Here is an 18575-nt window from a genome sequence, read left to right as displayed (position 1 = left end):
AAGTAAAAAGATCCTAGAGTTTCTTGAATTTGGGATTTTGTTACATGGAAGATATACATATCTCATCATAATATTGAAAGAATCAATAAATGAAAATTGAAGAAATGTGGTGTAAAGATTCTTTTGTTGGACAAACCATTTCCTGAAACTTGATCTAGTTGGTTGGTGAATCCTTTTCCAACCTTTATTCTTGGTTCAAGGTTCAGATTGTTTTCTGATGTGGTCAAGCAACATGCAAACCATTTTACAGGATCTTTTTAATTAAAAAAAAACAGAATCTTGGGTGGTTATTGGTTAATGTTACTTGAGGAAAATCTCCTGTTGGCCGTATTGGAGACTAGGCATCAGTTATTGCTTTTGTAAGAGCTGGGGGATTTTCCTAGAAAAGAGTCCTCTATCTGAAAGACAGCTTCAGTTGCTCGCCTATCCATCCAAAAGAATCCATATTAATTGTCTCCACAACACCTACCTAAATATAAGATTGGGCCTGGGGGAAGGAGGTTACTTGGAGCCTTGGACCTATCTAGCTTGAGTTTGGCCTGGCTCAAGTTCTCACCCCCACACTACTTATGCATGCTGAATGAGTTCCCTATCAAAGTGGCCCATGCCTGCCTTGTACGACTACAAGCATGGATTTGGGCCCACATTATTGAAAAGGGAGAGAGAAGCACACATTCATATGAGCCTATGGAGAATTGCATCATTATGCTATTCTAGGCCATGCAATGTGTTCTGCCCTTTAACTTGCGCATTAGCATCTCCACTTCTTGGGTTCTTTTGGTGAGTGACACCCTCACATTTCACAAGTCACACCATGCCAAGTTTATTAGCAGCAGATGTAATGGATCCAATGAAAGCTAGGTGTAATCATACTCAAAAAATATAGAAACCAGCAGGAAATAACAGCAATTAGAGAACAGAAATAAGAGAAAAAAGGGAAAAGAACAGAGAGAAAGAGAAGAAATAAAGGGCCGATTGGGATCAGTTGATCACTCCTGTCCCAGTTGGCTAATATTTATAGAGTTCTAAGGATATGTAGAATGGCTATTGTCTCATTATAGTCTATTCCCTGGTTGAAACTCTATTTTGTTTGTCTCTTCTGTACCATTTTGGCATTTTGTGAGACTTGTACTAGATGCACAACACATAATGTACACACTTTGTACTTATTTATTTATTTATTTTTATGTGGAGCTACAGAGAAGAGAGGGGGCCTACTGTTGATTTGGAAGGCTGCTATTGCTGATATGTCAATGGGGAGTGATACGACTTGGGTTGGAAAGAAACCTCTTAGGCGCCTAGGAGGGATGTCTGATGCATTGTCTCTTGCAGCTGATCTTGGTTTTTCAGTTTCTCCTCCTTCCCAAGTATAAACATTTTTCTTATATATTTCTCTTTCTTCATATTGTCCTTATGCACTTTTTTTTTGATAAATATTGTCCTTTTGCACTTTCTTTACATCTATATGGATTAGTAGCAAATTGGTTTGCTTTTCTACTATATGATATTTTGTTTCAATGTAGTTTGGGCATATAAACTTCATTTGTTTCCTCACCCCAGATGTGATGTAGGATGATTATGTCTCACAGGTGAACCTTGGAAGGTATTGATTGGCTAGAAAAGAGTCTAGGGATGGTTTTAGTACTACTAGTAAGGTTAAGAGGTGTTAAAAAAGTTCTGGGACATTTCTAAGAGCTGCTGAATCTTTGTGGGACAGTAGAAAAATAAAAAAAATAAAAAACTAAGCATAGGGATGGAATTTTTTAATAAAACTTTATATAGATGTTTAGAATGATGGATTTTATAAGATGGTTTAATTTGAAAAACTTTTTGAGTAGCATTTTTTAGAAAAATATGAAAAAAAGGTTCTTTGTTAGAGAAGGTGCCAAAAAAACTAGGGTTTTAGATTGAATGTTGCAATGTAATTTGGTAGGACTAAAGGGGATAAAGATCCTGGGGCATCCAAATATGAGGGCAAAAGAGATGGTTTGACATGAAAGGATGAAATTGGCTGAAATGAGAAAATTTTGGATTTTTATATAAGCCAAAGAAAAAAGTGCCTGGATCAGTTTCAATTTTTTAGGGATGTTGAGTGAACTCATTTAATGAAGAATTTTTGGTCTTTTATGGCTTTAAGGTCTTCTTGTAGAATTAGGGAGAAAATAGAAAGAAAACCTAGAATCCATCTATCAAAAGAAGAAAGAAAACCTAGAATCATTTAAACAAGTCCAATTAAATCATTCCTTCACGTTTTTGCTCTTGGAGGTGATGTGGGCATCATGATGGCCCTAAAATCAACCTAGACTTATTTTGGATCTGTTTGAATTTTGTGTTTTTTGACAATTTATCTGTTTTAGGGATATTTTGGTAATTATACATTTTTCTAGTGGATTTACATGTTTAATGTGATAGTTATTTTATAAGTCTTATTTACCTTGTGTTTAAAGTTTCATATTTATATTGGTAAGTATAATATGAATTATATTGCTTCTTTGGCCGAAGCTTAATAGTGGCGATTTTGTAATTTGGTTGAACGGTAATCTGACGCTTATCATGTAAACCATATTTTGGACAGAGAATGAATTAAAAGTGATTGTTTTTGAGAGCCTCTGCATTGGTGGGCTATTCAACCCATCTACCTTCAGGTGGCCTAAGAGAAGGGGGAGAGTGTTGTGGAGATGTGCTAGGGCTGCTTTGGTTTGGACAGTGTGGGAGGAAAGAAATGCTAGGATTTTTAATGACAGAGAGGGATGTGGATAATGTATGGAGCTGCTTTATGAACAGGGCAATCAACTGGGCTAAAGCTTTGAATCTAGTCTCACAATTCTCCTTTGAGGACCTTTGGAGAAACTGGGGATTGGTTGCTAATTCTTCATCGATTAAGAATAAACCTTTAGCAGTCTGGAAGCCTCCTGAAGAAGGCTTCATCAAGCTGAACTTCGATGGTAGTTGTTTCAGTAATCCGGGACCCTTTGGTGTTGGAGGATTTTTTAGGAATGCGGAGGGTCAGATTATTGCATTATTTTCTGTAGGGCTGTTCATAAGAAGACCCAACCCGACCAAACCGACCAATCTGGACCGACCCAACCCGAGTCGGCTGGGTTTTCATCAGCACGGGTCAGTTTCGGGTTGTGCAATTTCCTAAACCGATGATTCGGGTTGGTTTTGGTTTTCACACAAGAAAACCGAAACCAACCCGAACCGAACCGACTTAGTTTCTAGTTCAAACATGAAGTTCCAAAGCCCATTAGGCCACCTAGTTTTTGAATGGTTGCAAGAAACTTTGGATTAGTGAATAGTGATTAATGAACAACTTTTGTGATTTTTTCATTTAAATTTTATCATAGGAGATGGCTGAAATGATGTTCAATTTATGACTATTTTTAAAATTAGCCAAGATTTTATCACAGGGATGAACTTAGAACCGAAACTGACCCAAACCGACCCAACCCAACTCAAACCGACCAGGTCGGTTTTGCTTAACACTGGGTTGGTTTCGGTTTCTATGTCAGGTTACCCGACCAGGTTGGGTCGGTTGGAAAAACCACAGTAAACCGACCCAACCCGACCCGTGAACAGCCCTAATTTTCTGGCCCAATTGGAGTGGGGAATGCAGTTAATGCAGAGGTTCAAGCAGTTTTTTAGGGAGCACAGCTTGCTAGAGAACTGAACTTTGGGAACCTGCTGATAGAAGGCGACTCTAAACTTGTAACTAGGTGGCTGAAGGAAACAGAGACTGTAGCCTGATGAGAAGATTCAAGTGGCTAACTTCCAACATAACAGGGAGAGTTCTGTGGGAGAGGAGATCAGCTACTGGGCTGGCAGATTCTCTAGGCAAGGGGTGTTTAGGGAACTTCCATATTGTAATTCTCTTTTCTCTTTGATGCTGCAGCTTGCACCTCTTGGAACTTCCATATTGTATCCACTGATAGTTTCTTCTTAATATTATAAAATTCCACTTATCACTCGTAAAGAATGTTTGTTTTTGAGGAGTAAATGTCTTCCTAGTACTTTTTTTTTTTCAAATGTGAACCTCCCTTTTTCTCTCTTTTTACATTCTCTCTTTTTTGTTAATTCTCTATTACAAGTTTAACCAATTAGTACCTCTTCTATCTCTTCACAAGGTTTCAAATCACTCCTTAGGACTCTTTGAATAATTTTAAGTTATCCCCTTTCAATTTCCTTAGCTTCAACTTTTCCTGGGTTTTCTTCTTTGGGAAAATTGTCTTTTTATGTAAGATTGACTTAGTGATTTAAAAGGCGCACCTAGGTGGTGCTCAGGCGAGGTGCATTTTAAGGTATGTGCCTCGCCTAGGTCCTAGGCACAACCCTTTCAAAAGGCGTGTGCCTAGTGTGCCTTGCCCTTCAGACCAGGTGTGTGCCTTTTAAATTTTTTTGCTAATGTTGTTCATTCATTCATCCTAGTAAAATATCTTCTTAAAAGACAAATAATATTATAATATCATTTATTTTTGTGTAAGGATTAAGAATTTAAGACTCTCAGGTAGTAACGAGGTGGCTTCTAAACCCGGATACTACCATTTGGGGCTACAAAGATCTCATCAAAAAAGTAAAGTGGTTAACCAACAATATGAGAGTTGAGGTAAAATGGGTTAGCAGGTCTGCCAATTCTATGGCTGATTCTTTAGCCAAACAGGGGGTTTACAGGGAAGATCTTTTTTCTGCTAATTTGTAATTATTAGTAATCTGGAAATTTGTACTTAACTAGCCCGGAGAGGTTGCAACTCGTGCCTCCTCGGGGACTTTGTACTATTGTCTATTGCTGATTAATAAATTTATTTTAATTATAAAAAAAGGATTAAGAATTTAAGACCTTAACATGGATTTATTTGGGCTTGCCTCAAGGGGCTTGGTACAAAGGCGGCTCGTAGAATCAGGAGTGCAATATGTTTTACATCACATTAGCTATTTGAAGTAATGCAACTGAGGAGAAAAAGAGATTGTTGGTTTTACATGCTTGAAACTGTTTTATATGTTTGATTTTATTTTTAAAATTTCATTTGAATGTGCTTTACATGTTATGTTTATGTATTTTAATTTTAGATAATAGGTTCTAAAACATTTATTTTAAAATTTAAGTTTATATTTTTTGTTAATATTATGTTTAATATGTTTTTTGATTTTTTTTTTTAAATTTTTGTGACATTTTTTTAATTTTTTTGGCATTTTTGTATTTTTCACCTTGCTTCAAAAAGGTGTGTGCCTCACTTTGCACCTTGCCTCTTGGGCGCAGATTGACCCGTGCGCTTTTTTTCCACCTTGCACTTTTAAAACGCTGCATCAACTTAGATACCTTTCAATTCAATCTTCCATTATTTTCTATTCCGATCCATCATACCAGTTCAGTCTTCCGTTCTTTCTTATGGAGGGGAACTTTCTTCCTTTTTGTGCCAAAAGTACTCAGAACCTTTTCAAATTAATTTACCCTTGCTCCATTAATCAATCCTCTAAATTTCATATAAAAATTCCATGCCTAGAGCAGCTGGTGGTGAATCTGACAGATTGTGAATTTGACTTAAAGAACCTTTATAGGTCAAGTCAGACATCTTAGAGAGCTCCAGTAAACTCTCCTAATGGTGCAATTTATCTCCTTGAGTCATTCCTTTGAGTTTCAACCACCTAGTTCCCAGAAGAACATACTGTCCTACATCGGTCCGGTATTAAAGCAAATCTTGGTAAATTATGAAACTAATATGCCTATATATCCAAAGATAACAATAAACTGAACTTGATGTTTTTATCCATGCTTATGCGGAGGAAATGACTAAGCATCATAAACAGTCTTACGGCATCTCATCCTGTAGCCAGTGTTAGGGTATGGGTATGAGATGGATAAAGGGCTGAAGCTTGATGTGGCAGATGATTTTGCAGACAGCAATCCTGAGGTATTAAAAGATTGGATTCATAGCTTAGAGAGTTATTTTAAGTGGTATATGCTTGTGGAAAACCAGATTTGTCATGCTTTTCAAAGCAAAATTGTGGGTTGCTGCAAGTGTTTGGTGCTTTAAACAAATGGACATCCTCAGAAGGCTGATTACATAGTAGAACGTGGGACAATATTATGCCTTAATATGATTTTTTTTTTAAAATATGAAGCATGCCTTTAGGAAGTCCCCATTATGGTCATTGTATGAGATGATTGTATTGGCAAAAAATTTTTACCGACTTTGTAATACCTTTTTTTTATTTTAATAAAATTTCTTTCCTTGTTTTACTATAAAACAAAATGGAGTATGCTTTCCTACAAAACCTTTGTAGTTGTCAACCACAAACAACAAGCTCATTAGGAACTTGTGCAATTATGCCAAAATAATGTGTCAATACTTAAAATAGAAGAGTTTGCAACAAAAATTTATTATCACTTGGCTACTGAATGTGAGTTCTAGTGGATGAGGACTTATTTATTGCCTTGTACAAGCAAGGTTGTAAGTCTCCAATTTGGAAAGCTTTCAATTTTACAAAATTAAATTCAATAAAAACTGTGTACTTTGTAAAATCTGCTTTCTAACTTTGGAGGATTAGGTAAAGTATAATGCCATTAATGAGAGGTGCCAGAACAGACTTGTCAGTTTATGATACTTATTTTTCTTTGTGAACATGTAAAGTATAATGTCATTAATGAGAGAACATGTACAACAAGAAGCTGTACACATGGATTTCAAACACTGCCCATGATACTTCTTCCATATGGTCTTCTACTCTCTTTGCTTTGAACAAGTGCACAAACTTGGCTCAAGGAAGGCAGAGCATCCTGACCAAGATTTTGAACCTGAATCACCTCATATTTTGCATTTAGCCTGCAAGAAATTCAAAGATATAGTTTTGTTTAACTTAACTCTTGATTTTTTTTCCATCCACTTTACACTTGGGTTTAAACATTTGATAATGGTCCATTTCCTCTGCATAGCATGGGAGATTGTGTAATAGCCAAAGATTTCTCGCCTTGACATTAGCTTGAGATTTCCTGTTTTAATTGATAGGTTGTTGCAATATTCTTTTGTTGTGAGGACTCCATGGCTCCACTCCTACCTGGCAGTTTTTAGAAACAAAAAACCCTACTGATCTGTGGCAACATGGAGTTAATGAGCCAGTACATAACAATCAGATTTTTGGGCTCCCACTTTTCACACTCGGGAATCTGTTTTTATTTTTTTTTTTATTTTTTTTATTTTTATCAATAGCATAGTCTTCATTAACTTTTAAAACTTCAAAGTAAACCAGGGTACAAACCAGATTACAATCCAGGTCATAATAACTTGGACCCCCCATAGAATTACAATGTAGTCCAGAAATAAGATCCCTTGACGCTCCTTGGTTGGCAAAGCAACTTGCCAAATTATTTGCTGACTGCTTTACCCAAGAGAAAGTAGCATCAATCTGGTAACCAAGGTATTTTTTTTTTGATCAATAACATCAATTTCATTAAATTAAGAGAATAGAGGGAAAGGAATACAAAGGGAGATAAAATAACTTGGCTCCCCAAAAATCAGAAAACTCAGGGAAAGCAAAGAAAATTAAAAACTAGCCCAGAAATTAGCCTCCCTATTCACTCCTTGCTTGGCCAACCCATCCGCAAATGAGTTGGCACTCCTCTTCACCCAGCTGTACTGAATCTCTATGTCCCTACCCAGCCATAAGAACTGTTTTTTCTCATTGTTAAAGTTCCACAAACCACTGTCCTCTGTCTTCAACCAATTAATCACCACCTTCGAGTCACCTTCCAGAATCAAACGGCTAATATTTAGATCCTTTGCTCTTCAAATTCCTTCAAGCGCTGCAAGGATCTCAGCCCTAAGAGAGTCACCTTCTCCAATAGGGCCAGAGAATAAAGCAGTAACAATCCCTTCCTCATTCCTGAAGACTCCTCCAATCCCAGAGGGCCCTGGATTCCTTACACTGCTGCCATCAAAATTCAGCTTTAAAAAGCCCGAGGGGGGAGGGGACCAGAACGGACAAGGAGTCCTCTTGCATCTTGCAGTGAAAGCAATCTCTTTCTAGTTTCTTAGCAAGTCATCCATAGGACAATCTGAAAACAACTCCAAAGATTTTAGCCAGTGGACCGCTCTTATAAGGATTCGATCTAACAAATCTTCCAAAGTTTTTTCCTTGTCAGAAAATATTCGTGAGTTTCTTTCTTCCCATAAAGACCAGCAAACCGCTGCCCTAATACACCTCCACATAGTCTTCCCTCGCTTCTTAGGCCAACTGAAAAAAGATGGGGAAAACAAACCTTGGACAGTCTCCGGAGGATACCAAGAACACCCAAAACGGGAGAAAACCCACTCCCAAACAGATTTAGCAACCTTACAAGAGACCATGAGGTGGTAGCCAGATTCCCCATCAGCTTTACAAAGAGCACATCTATTAGGAAGTAGACAATAGTTGGGTCTCTTTCTTTGGAGTAAGTCTAAAGTGTTGATTCTTTCCAGGAAAATTTCCCAACAAAAAACCCCACCCGAGGAGGAATAGGTCTGCTCCAAATTTCCTTAACTGGAAAGGACACAACCCCAGGGGGATAGGAGGCTGAGTTAAAGTTTCAAAGAAAAAAGCACAAGAAAAGATACCAAAGCTAGAAAGGGTCCAAAATCTGGTGTCTTCTTTAGCAGGGTTTAGGAAGACACCCTCAAGGGAGGCTAGCAGAGCTACCAGGCTATCCAAGTCCGTATCCCTAATTGCCCTACGCAGGCCAAGGTTCCAACCAAAGCCCGAAGTGGAAGCTGAAGGGACTAAGAAAGAAGAAATGGGTTCATTTTACTAGATATTACTTGCTTTGAATCCCTCCAACCTCCACTCCTCTGATGTTAGCTGCTTTACGAGCCTCAAACCGAATCCCTCCCAAGAAGAAAGCCAAAATCAATCCATTTTCATCCCTCTTTGTTCATCCATTCCCAGAGGGACTTGGGTTCCACTGTGAGCTCCCATCAATATTCAGCTTTACCCTGCTGTTAGTAGGAGGTTTCCATTCTTCCCGGACTTGGTGATTGATTGATAAAGAAGCAGCTATCACTCCCCAAGTTCTTACAAAATCATCCACTGTGAAAGTCCTTGAATATGTCCAATGTCTTTACCCAATGCACCACTTTTATTGTGATGCTTTCTATGATTGCTTCCATTGTTCTGTTTACTTCGTTGGGGATTCTTCTGGTTTTTTGACTGTTTCATTGATAGATCCCAAACTTCTTTTATCCTCTTATGAACATCCTCACTGACTGAGACAACTCTAGAGAGTTCTCATTCAACTTTACAGTTGTAATCTTTACATCGGCCTGTCAAGAGTCTGAACAAAACATTTGGGCTGAGATTGGAGCTAGTAGCCATGTCTGTTGAATCACTCAATTCAGCCATGTGTACTTGTAGCTGACAGACAGATGTGCAGTACTCCAGAACATCAAAAGATAGAACAAGACTACAACATTTCAATGGTAGAAGTAATGACTGGACTGATACTCAAGTTGTAAACAATGCTATGTACTTAGTTTCCTAGAAAACTATCAGGAACTCTAATACATAAACAACCACCTGACACACTGTTTGTGGTAGAACCGCGACTGAGTTGAGAGAGAGAGTTGGAGCTGGTTCGAGGGAGCTCACCCTCCTTAAATGATAATAGAAGAGAGGAAGAAGAAAGAGAAGAGAGAGATAGGAGAAGACAATTATTGTATTTTGTTCTGCCCTTCTCAAGAGCTCATACAGATATTTATCATGGAGCATGTCCTCTAACAACTTAACAACCCAATCATTCCACCTGACGTGGACGACGGGAATATACAAACTGCAGAGGAGGCTTGGTGTCGTGATCTCTGGAGCGGGCTGAGTTTGGGCTTTGCGAGTAGTGGGCCTGGATCCTTCCTTCTGGGTCTGCTGCTACTCGGGTCTTAACATACCCTTCCCCATCGAGAATGACCATGTCCTCAAGGTCGATGGTGGGAAACCGTTTCTGGGGTTGGGTGTAATCTTCCCAAGTCGCACCCTCCTCTGGCATGCCCTCCCAAACAACTAGGACCTGCTTGTGGGCCTTGCTACCGATTTTTACCCAACGAACATCCCTAATCCATTGTGGTTTAAACATTACTTCACCAACTTCAAAGAGTGGAGGGAGTGTGGGACTGGTTATGTCAGAAGGAGATAAGCAAGGCTTAAGGAGACTAACATGAAAAACAGGATGTAACTGGCACTTGGTGGGAAGGTCGAGACGATAGGTTACGCTCCTGATTCTTTCAACCACCTGAAATGGGCTGAAGTAACGAGGAGACAGCTTTTGAGATGCTCTTTGGCCCAGAGATGCCTGTCTATATGGCTGAAGTTTCAGATAGACCCAATCTCTAGCTGCCAATTCAAGCTCCTGGTGATCGCGGTGGTAGGCCAACTCCATGCGCTGTTGTGCTCTCTGCAAATGCAATTTAAGGAATCTTGATTTCTCATCTCTTACGTCCTCAATGCGCAGCTCGTAGTTCCCTCCCTCCATTTTTGACGTACATCTTTGAAAAGTGTGGATATCAGCTGTTGTAGGGTACCCTCTTCCATGGAGATCAAGACATCGAAACAAATATGTCAATCCTCTCGGTGTATGTTTGTTTTCTAGGGCCAAAACAAAGTCAAGGAAACTTTCAAAATCCATCTCCCGTGCATTATCACCACCACCACCACCACCATTTTTGCCACGCCGAACATGTTTATCAAATGCCCGCTCCATGAATATTTCTGTCAATGTACCATCTGCATATTCTCGAAGCTCCTGCTTGCTCAATGTCCCATTCAGAACTTTATCTAGAGCAAGAAACATATCATATATCCGTTGGGCGGATGTCAATGAGAACCAGTTTTCAGTATAAGTGACTTCTTCCTGACTTTCCTGGTTTAGTTCCATGAGTTCCTGGAGGCATTTACTAAGTAGTTCCTTCTTTATGCATGCTTTACCTTGCCTGTGAGGATCACAAAGGAAGAAAAATTTGCATGCAGCTACGTGGCAGTTCATTTGAGTAAAAGCTACAGGCCTACCTTGTTGTTGTGTCAGATTAGGAATAAGATCTCTAATGTTGGCCTCCATTTCATGAGACTGAAGGAAACCATCAGAATCCTCATCAAGCTCGCTCATATCAATTCTCTCCATAGTGAGGGAAACTGTGTGCATCACATAAAGGTGAAACGACAGGATGGAAATTCTTCCAGATTTATCTTTCTCAGACTTCATAAAATTTAAAGGGCTGAAAAACCGTCGACACCTTGGACCTATTTTCTCCGTACATACAGAAGCAATATGGCAAAAATCTTCATAATTCATCTTCTTTGGTGAGAGCGTAGCTGAGGCTGGGACAATGATGACAATGACAAATCTCTTCTTTGTAGCAACAAGACGAGCACTAATTAATCCAACTCCAAACTGCCTGAACATACTCACAAAAACAACATCCACTCAGATATAGGATATGGCACTACTAGAGATACTAGAATGGACAAGGTGAGCAACGACTATGTTAAAGATGCTTGGATTCTCACCATTACCTATCATTTTCCCCTTTCGTTGTTGACCTGTGTCTAGAGGTCCTGTTGGAACCAAAACCCAAAAATCATTGAGTTTGCCTTAGCTATTTTGGCATCACTGTCAATGATGGAAAGAATCTGCCGACATTGTAACAACTTGGTGGAAACAAGCACACGTCCAATGTGATCTTCATGGTCGAAGGTTCTGTGACCATCAGGCCTAACTCCAATAATGAACTAGAACTCGTAGTTGTCACTAGGGAGCCCTGGAAGAAGAGAAAGAACAGGGATTTGTTAAATTGGAGGGTGGACAAAGACGGGTTTCAGGTGGCATGGTTGGATGGGTTGGGTCATGGTTGCCGTCAACGAAAATGATGACCAGAGGTTGAGCAACTGAGACGGACCTGGGTTGGGTATGGACATGCTCAATTTAAGTGAGAGAGTGAGAGGGAAGAGAACAGGGACCAGGGGTCGAGCTAGTTGGATAACAATGGATGGGGTTATAGTCTTCACACTGCCCTTTTGTACCACCTCCCCTATTTTGTCACCTAACAATGCTGAGCTCGTTGCTAGAGTTGAAGTCTCAACGCCTGGTGATGATCTCGTTGTCGATATTGCCTCTCCAATGCTCTCTATCAGCTTTGATCCTCCATTTTCTCCGAAATGAGTGATGACGGAAGGAGCTCAGCGACTATGCTCTTCTAGAGAACCAACCATCGTGCCAAGCCTGTCTAAAATCACCTTCAGCTCGGCCAGAACTCCTTTCTGATTCCTCTGCGTATCCATGGATCTCGGTGGCTCTGATACCAATTGGTAGAACCACGACTGAGTTGAGAGAGTTGGAGCTGGTTCGAGGGAGCTCACCTTCCTGAAATGATAAGATAAGAGAAGAAAGAGAAGAGAGAGATAGGAGAAGAAGACGATTATTGTATTCTGTTCTGCCCTTCTCAAGAGCTCATACAGATATTTATCATACAGATACACAAACCACAGCGGAGGCTTGGTGCGCGTGATCTTTGGAGCGGGCTGAGTTTGGGCTTTGCGAGTAGTGGGCCTGGATCCTTCCTTCTGGGTCTGCTGCTACTCGGGTCTTAACAGTTTGCATAAACAATTCAGCATAAATAATGAAGAACAGCAGTTGGGCAGTAAAATAGATATGCAAAAAGCTCCCATAAAACTCAAAACTGGCCAGACTTCAAATTGTCACTTCTGCATGTTCAGAAATATGTTCCATCTTAAACAGTATCATTCCTAATCAACAGACCTTCCTGGTCTTGTTTCACAATTTAGGAAGTTAAATGTGGATATGATCTGTGTTGAAGGACAGTCAAGACTGTCCTTGAAGATGGCTCCATTCCAAGTCGTAATCTTAGAAATGAAATAGAGTACAAGAGAAGGAAGAAGAATGAAGAAAAGAGAGAATTGGGGCATAGCAGCGAGGTCCATTTCACGTATGGTATCTACCTTTTATACTAAATCTCCATAAATGAAAGTCAAATTACATTGTTACCCTTATTAGTCAGCTAATTATGATATGGTGTAAAATGCTGTATCCTGACAAGAATGATGGATGGTGTGGTGTGGTTTAATTTGAATGCCTTTTTTTGACAAAAGGAAGAAAATTATCTTCATGAGAGAAACCATCAAAATTCTGGCAAATAAAGTTTTAAATGGAGTTTTGGGAATTAGAGGCTAGAGCACTAGCTTCTCATTTGAATGGCTTGTTCAGGTGGCTCCCCAGATTGGATAATGCCTTATCTGATTCTCCTGCAAGAAGAGGGGTTTGGAGGTCTTAACTGCTATTGGGAGGGGTAGGGGCAAGATAACTTAACTTCCTGGTTCTTGCTCAGTTATATGTTACCTGTTTTTGTTCTCTGCTTTTAACACTTAGCAGCAGGTTTTTTCTATCATTTACAAGCTCTCTTTTAATCATTTGTTATTGATAAAAGAATTTCTTTATAGTTTTTGTCGCATTGTTGTTTTTTGCATTTCTTATTTCACATCCAATCTTTTTTGTTCAAGTAGAACCATGTGTTCAAATTTGTTGATTTTTGATCATTTTCTTTGCAATGGATTTTGTGTGCTACGGCATCCTTCACCCCCATTTTGAGTTGGTTCCTTTGATCATTTGTCATTATTGAAACTAATACTTCATTTTGTCCACTTTTCTGTAGGAAGATCTGCAAAGCTTGTCTGCCAATACTGGTGACAAGAGTGATGATTTGATAAAGGTCTTGAGAGAGTTAACCACCGTACAAAGAAAAATAGCAGATTTGCAAGTGGAGCTCCAAGGTCGAAAGGTACACTTATCTAATTACTCATTTTACGATATACAACAATTTCCTCTTTTTCTCCATCATACCTTAAGGCTGTGTTTGGTTTGAACAAAAAGGTAGGGAAAAGAAGGGAACAGAAAGGAGGGAAACCTATACAAACCTGTCCCTACCTTCTCCTTCAAACCCATACAAACCTTTACAGCAAGCAGAGAAGGTGCTATTGATTAACCATTGGACATTACGTTGTTCTTTCAACCTCATCTTCTAAACCCTTTTATAATTTACTTATTTGGCTGATTTGTCTTTTTAATGTTTAGGACGACAAGAATATTGCACATCTAACGCATGTGAGTGAAATGGAAAAGAAGTGCGAATCACTGGCAAGGACTACTGCTATATTGAAGGATGTTATTCAGAATAAAGTAATTATTTGGCAATACATCTACCTGGCTTTCATTGTAACTAATTTGACTTTGGTTGGAATTCCAAGTTTTGGTCTTCAAAAATGATAGCTTTGGGTTTCCTGTTTGTTTCTCTTTTCTACTGCTGCATCAAAAGTAGGATAAGAAACCTGAAGGTATGGGAGCTATTCTTTTTTTGTTTTGATCAGTAACAGAAAAATTTATTAATTAATTTAACAGTGAGCTGGTACATCAGGGAAGCTATTCTTTTTTTTTTTTTTTTTTTTTGTGGGTGAAGAAGGCATGGGAGAGCTATTCAATTGTTATTTATATGGTGATGTTATAGGTGTTTTTCATCAGTCCTGTTTGTATTCTTTGTGCTGAATCTTTAACTCCAAACCCTCTCAAGGAGACCTCTCCATTAGTCACGCTTCAGATATCTTGACATTCAGGGATCCTAAGGGTACACCATGAAACAGCTAGTAACTGGTGTAACAGTGTTAAGATTCTCATTCAATACAGTAGGATTGAATTGGTTGAGTTTTTCTCAAGGACTTCTTTAGGTTGCCAAAGTAGAGTCAAGTTATTTCTGTTATTGGGCTCAAATTTTATCTTAATATCCTTTTTCCAAGTGTTTGGGGAAGATTTTTTCTTCATCTCCTTACCCAGAATTAGGGCCCATTTGGTTCGTGGGAATGGAAGTCTGGAATCAGAATCGGAATGGCCCATTCCAATTCCAACTGTTTGGTTGGGCGGAATCGGAATCCCATTCCCATTCCTGGTGGAATGGCAATCTCCCATTTGAGGGGATGGCCATTCCCTCCCCCTCCCTCAATCTTCTTCTTTTGTTGAGATTTACAGGCATAAGACTAAGGGTCCGTTTGGTTGATAGTTGGAACCGGAACCGGAATCGGAATCGGAAGCGAAATCTTCCGGAATCAGAATCAGAATGGTCCATTCCTAGAGTCTGTTTGGTTCAGACAGGAATGGGAATGGAAATTAAAATCAGCAGGAATGGGATTTCATTCCCAAGGGAGGGGCAGGGAATGGCCATTCCCTCAAATGGGGGAATGCCATTCCAGCAGGAATAGGAATGGGATTCCAATTCCACCCAACCAAACAGTTGGAATCGGAATAGCCCATTCCGATTCCGATTTCAGACCCCTATTCCAGCAAACCAAACGGACCCTAACTCTTTTCCTCTTATTTACCAAAAGAGTGAAGTACCTTTTTTGTGTAGGGGCTATATGTTGTTTTCTTTTTATACATTTGATCTAAATAAACTATTAGTATGCTCTCACATTCTACAGACTCGTAAATCACAATTTCTTTTCCCTGTCAGTAATACTTTTATCATTTTTTTTGAAATAATATTTTTTACCTTCTCTTATATTTGATTTTGTTCTTTATTTATTTTTTTCTCTTTTGTCTATCATTTCTATTTTCGTTCTCTTCAATCTTGTAAATGAAATGGCTATTTGCTATGAATTATTTGATATGTTATTCTATTTTGCAGGATCGCATCATTGCTCGACTTCAACAACCATATTCACTAGATTGCATTCCAGTGGAAGCAGAATATCAGGCATGAGAAAGATCAAAACTTGTATCATGGTCTGATTAATTTTGAAATGAGAAAAATACTCATATTAGCCAAATTCTTGTGCTATCAGTTTTTTTTAACAGTATGTGTGAAACTTCCTGATCCTTTGACAACAAAAAATTTATTCACGTTTAACAATTTTCAGCTTGCTGCTATACCATTTTTGTCCATCCTTGGTGGCAACAATGGTTCAGTTGTTACCCAAGAGACCTAGGTTTGAGTTTTGGTATTCACAGAAACAGCGAAATATAACCTTATCCCAATTGTTTGGCTCAGCAAAACAAATCATGTTTCAGATGGCTAGAAATATCATCTAGTTAGTTAATATTTGACACAATTCCTTATCCCAATTGTTTGGCTCAGCAAAACAAATCATGTTTCAGATGGCTAGAAATATCATCTAGTTAGTTAATATTTGACACAATAAATATCATATTTGGGCACTGATGAAAAAAAAAATCATATTTGGGCTCAGTAAATGAGTCAATATTTTTAGGTATTTTGTACAGTCTGTACAGTCCAGTTGATGGCACCTTAAAGTTATATAAAGGCTGCAGTGATATATCCTAATTTCAGGCGAACTTGTAGGTACTGACATTGTTTGTTTCTGTCAATGCAGAAACAATTTTCAGAACTGTTGCTTAAGGCTGCAAGTGATTATGGGGCCTTGACAGCATCTGTCACAGATTTTCAGTGGAGCCAGAACTTCAGGGAGCCACCATCTATATGGGGGGTATGTTTTTTCATCTGCATTTGCTATTGTCTTGCAAAGATTTACATAGATATCCTTTTTATGTTTTTTCCCTTTTCTTTTAGTGTGCACATTGACCAATCTGGCAATAGAATAATTTTTACAACATAGAAAAATGAATTGAGTATTAAAATTAGGAATCGCATTTATTTTGTTCATTCAGCTCCTTAAATATACTTCAATTCTACCACATTTCAGTCATTGGTGTCAATTTTATGGCTTGGTCCAGAATTACCAAATTCTTATTTCCGGAAAGCAACCATAGGTTTCCACAAATTGGTAGGACCGACCATGATGAGTAGCGCTCCCTGTATATTACTTGCACCTATAGCTGTAGACTAGTAATAGAAAAAACTCACAATAAAGTTTTTGTACGCATTGGCATTTATATATTTACTGTTTTTTGTCTGGTTGGGTTGATAAAGGAAATGCTCCGACCAATTCCTGTTGCTCTAGCGTCATGTACCCGATTCTTTGAAGCCATGTCTGCTATGAGGGAAACATTTGCAACACTGCAAAATTTGCGAGTGGGTAATTCTTCTTCCCTATTGCCTTCTACACCCAGCAGGGATATTTCTCAAGGAGTAGGAGACTCTGACTGTGTGACTCCACCTCCTTGGAGAGAGGAACCAAGCTTTGATGACTTGGTTATTAATAGCCGGAGGAGACAAGAGTTGGAGAGACAAGAAGCAGAATACGAGAGTAGTGAGGTGGGTTATTCTCATCACCCGGACGGCTTGAGCCAGAGGAGGTTGTCTTGGCCTCCATCAGTCAAGAAGAGTGGTGTGTAAAGTGTAATTAATTAGGTAAGTACAATTTCTATTGGTTGTATAGTTTCATGATTGGTTCGATAAAACCAGACTCACTGCACGCACTATTGCATGGTTTCTGTAACTTCATATGCTGCTAATTCGAAACTGCTGGCTTTCATTTCAGCCTTGAAGCTGTGCTTGCAACAATTTTATTGTCTAAAATGGATAAATTTCTATTCGTTAGTTACTTAGTTACATATTGACATATTGTAACTTCTTTCTCTCTGATAGGAAAACCTTTGGAGTAGAATAATAAGACCCGAATCAGGTCGAGGAGTCGATAGAGGCGAAAAAAAGGTTTTTCCTCTTGAGAAGCATTAGCAGGTTAGCTAGGCTGTCGCGGGTTTCACACAGAATTTTCTCTGGCTCTGGGTAAATAAATATTTCCGAAAATGGAGTACCTCTTATAGTTTTATTACAAAGGGAGACTTCCAAGTCTAGCTAAAATCACTTTTGAGCGCATTTATAGAATTAGAAAATAGGAGGATAGAAACAGACACTGCTGAGGAGACGATCCTTATTCAACAATTCTTTTAGTCTGGGTTGACGATAACGAGTCAGTTTCAACAAAACCGAGTCTAAATTTTCGAAATTATCTTGGGGGAGAGATTATGAGCATAGCCATCATTGGATTGAATGGAGAAAACTTTTATTGAAAGGTGGTATACGCTGTCGCTGGAATTAATTCAATTTAAGATGAGAATATGATCTCTATCTCAATGCGCGCAAAGGGTTGAAGTACTCCATTATCGTTAGTTCAGTTTTGAAAGAGTACAAGTATAAATATGTACAGTAAAAATACAAACAAAATAATATAAAATTCAAGGTTTTGCACTGTTGTACATATTTATATTTATATTCCTTCCAAACTGAGCCTCAGAAAAAAATAACAGTTTCACAACATGTTATGTAGCATCACGTTCCAATATGATCTATGTCTACATTTCACATCATGTACGAGATGTGCAAACTCAGATCATGTTGGTATGGCTTTTTGGAAAAAAATTTATAAATTCTGTATCTCTTCGTCTCTCCAAACCTCTCGATCCATACTCTCCTCAAAACCTGCACCGAGTTGGATCAAAGTCAAGACAGAAGTCACTATTTCCATTTTGTAATTTTGTACGAGAAATTCCCTAAAACCAGTGGGGGATCAAAAGATCATCACCATAGGAAATGGGGTAAACTCTTTAGTTGAAGCTATTGAACTTATTCGTTTAATTCTAGTTT

The 18575-nt window shown here is 38.7% G+C and overlaps 1 protein-coding gene, 1 long non-coding RNA gene and 1 pseudogene across 4 annotated transcripts in view; 1 reads left to right on the top strand and 2 right to left on the bottom strand.

The window, feature by feature from the left end:
- LOC104586284 (AUGMIN subunit 2) overlaps positions 1 to 17468 on the top strand; it is a 44333-nt gene extending 26865 nt beyond the window's left edge. For all 3 annotated transcript variants that reach the window (XM_088896586.1, XM_010243455.3, XM_010243456.3), the window contains 6 exons: positions 1201 to 1367; positions 13677 to 13802; positions 14096 to 14200; positions 15696 to 15764; positions 16402 to 16515; positions 16959 to 17468. In XM_088896586.1, coding sequence (XP_088752712.1) covers positions 1201 to 1367; positions 13677 to 13802; positions 14096 to 14200; positions 15696 to 15764; positions 16402 to 16515; positions 16959 to 17324 — 947 coding nt within the window. In that variant the 3' untranslated portion in view covers positions 17325 to 17468. The remainder of the gene's footprint in view (positions 1 to 1200; positions 1368 to 13676; positions 13803 to 14095; positions 14201 to 15695; positions 15765 to 16401; positions 16516 to 16958) is intronic.
- On the bottom strand, positions 7184 to 13654 carry LOC148803194 (putative serine/threonine-protein phosphatase 2A regulatory subunit B'' subunit TON2 pseudogene; annotated as a pseudogene).
- Positions 14444 to 15689, bottom strand: LOC148803193 (uncharacterized). Its single transcript, XR_016081334.1, has 2 exons — positions 15291 to 15689; positions 14444 to 14919 (listed from the first exon to the last, which is right to left on the bottom strand). It is a non-coding gene; the product is annotated as an uncharacterized LOC148803193 (long non-coding RNA).
- Positions 17469 to 18575: the final 1107 nt, after the last annotated feature.

Source organism: Nelumbo nucifera, chromosome 1, assembly GCF_055504915.1.
Source record: "Nelumbo nucifera cultivar China Antique chromosome 1, China Antique-T2T, whole genome shotgun sequence".
NCBI classification, from domain to species: Eukaryota; Viridiplantae; Streptophyta; class Magnoliopsida; order Proteales; family Nelumbonaceae; genus Nelumbo; species Nelumbo nucifera.
Note: the sequence above shows the minus strand (reverse complement) of the source record. Positions and strands in the feature narration are given on the sequence as shown.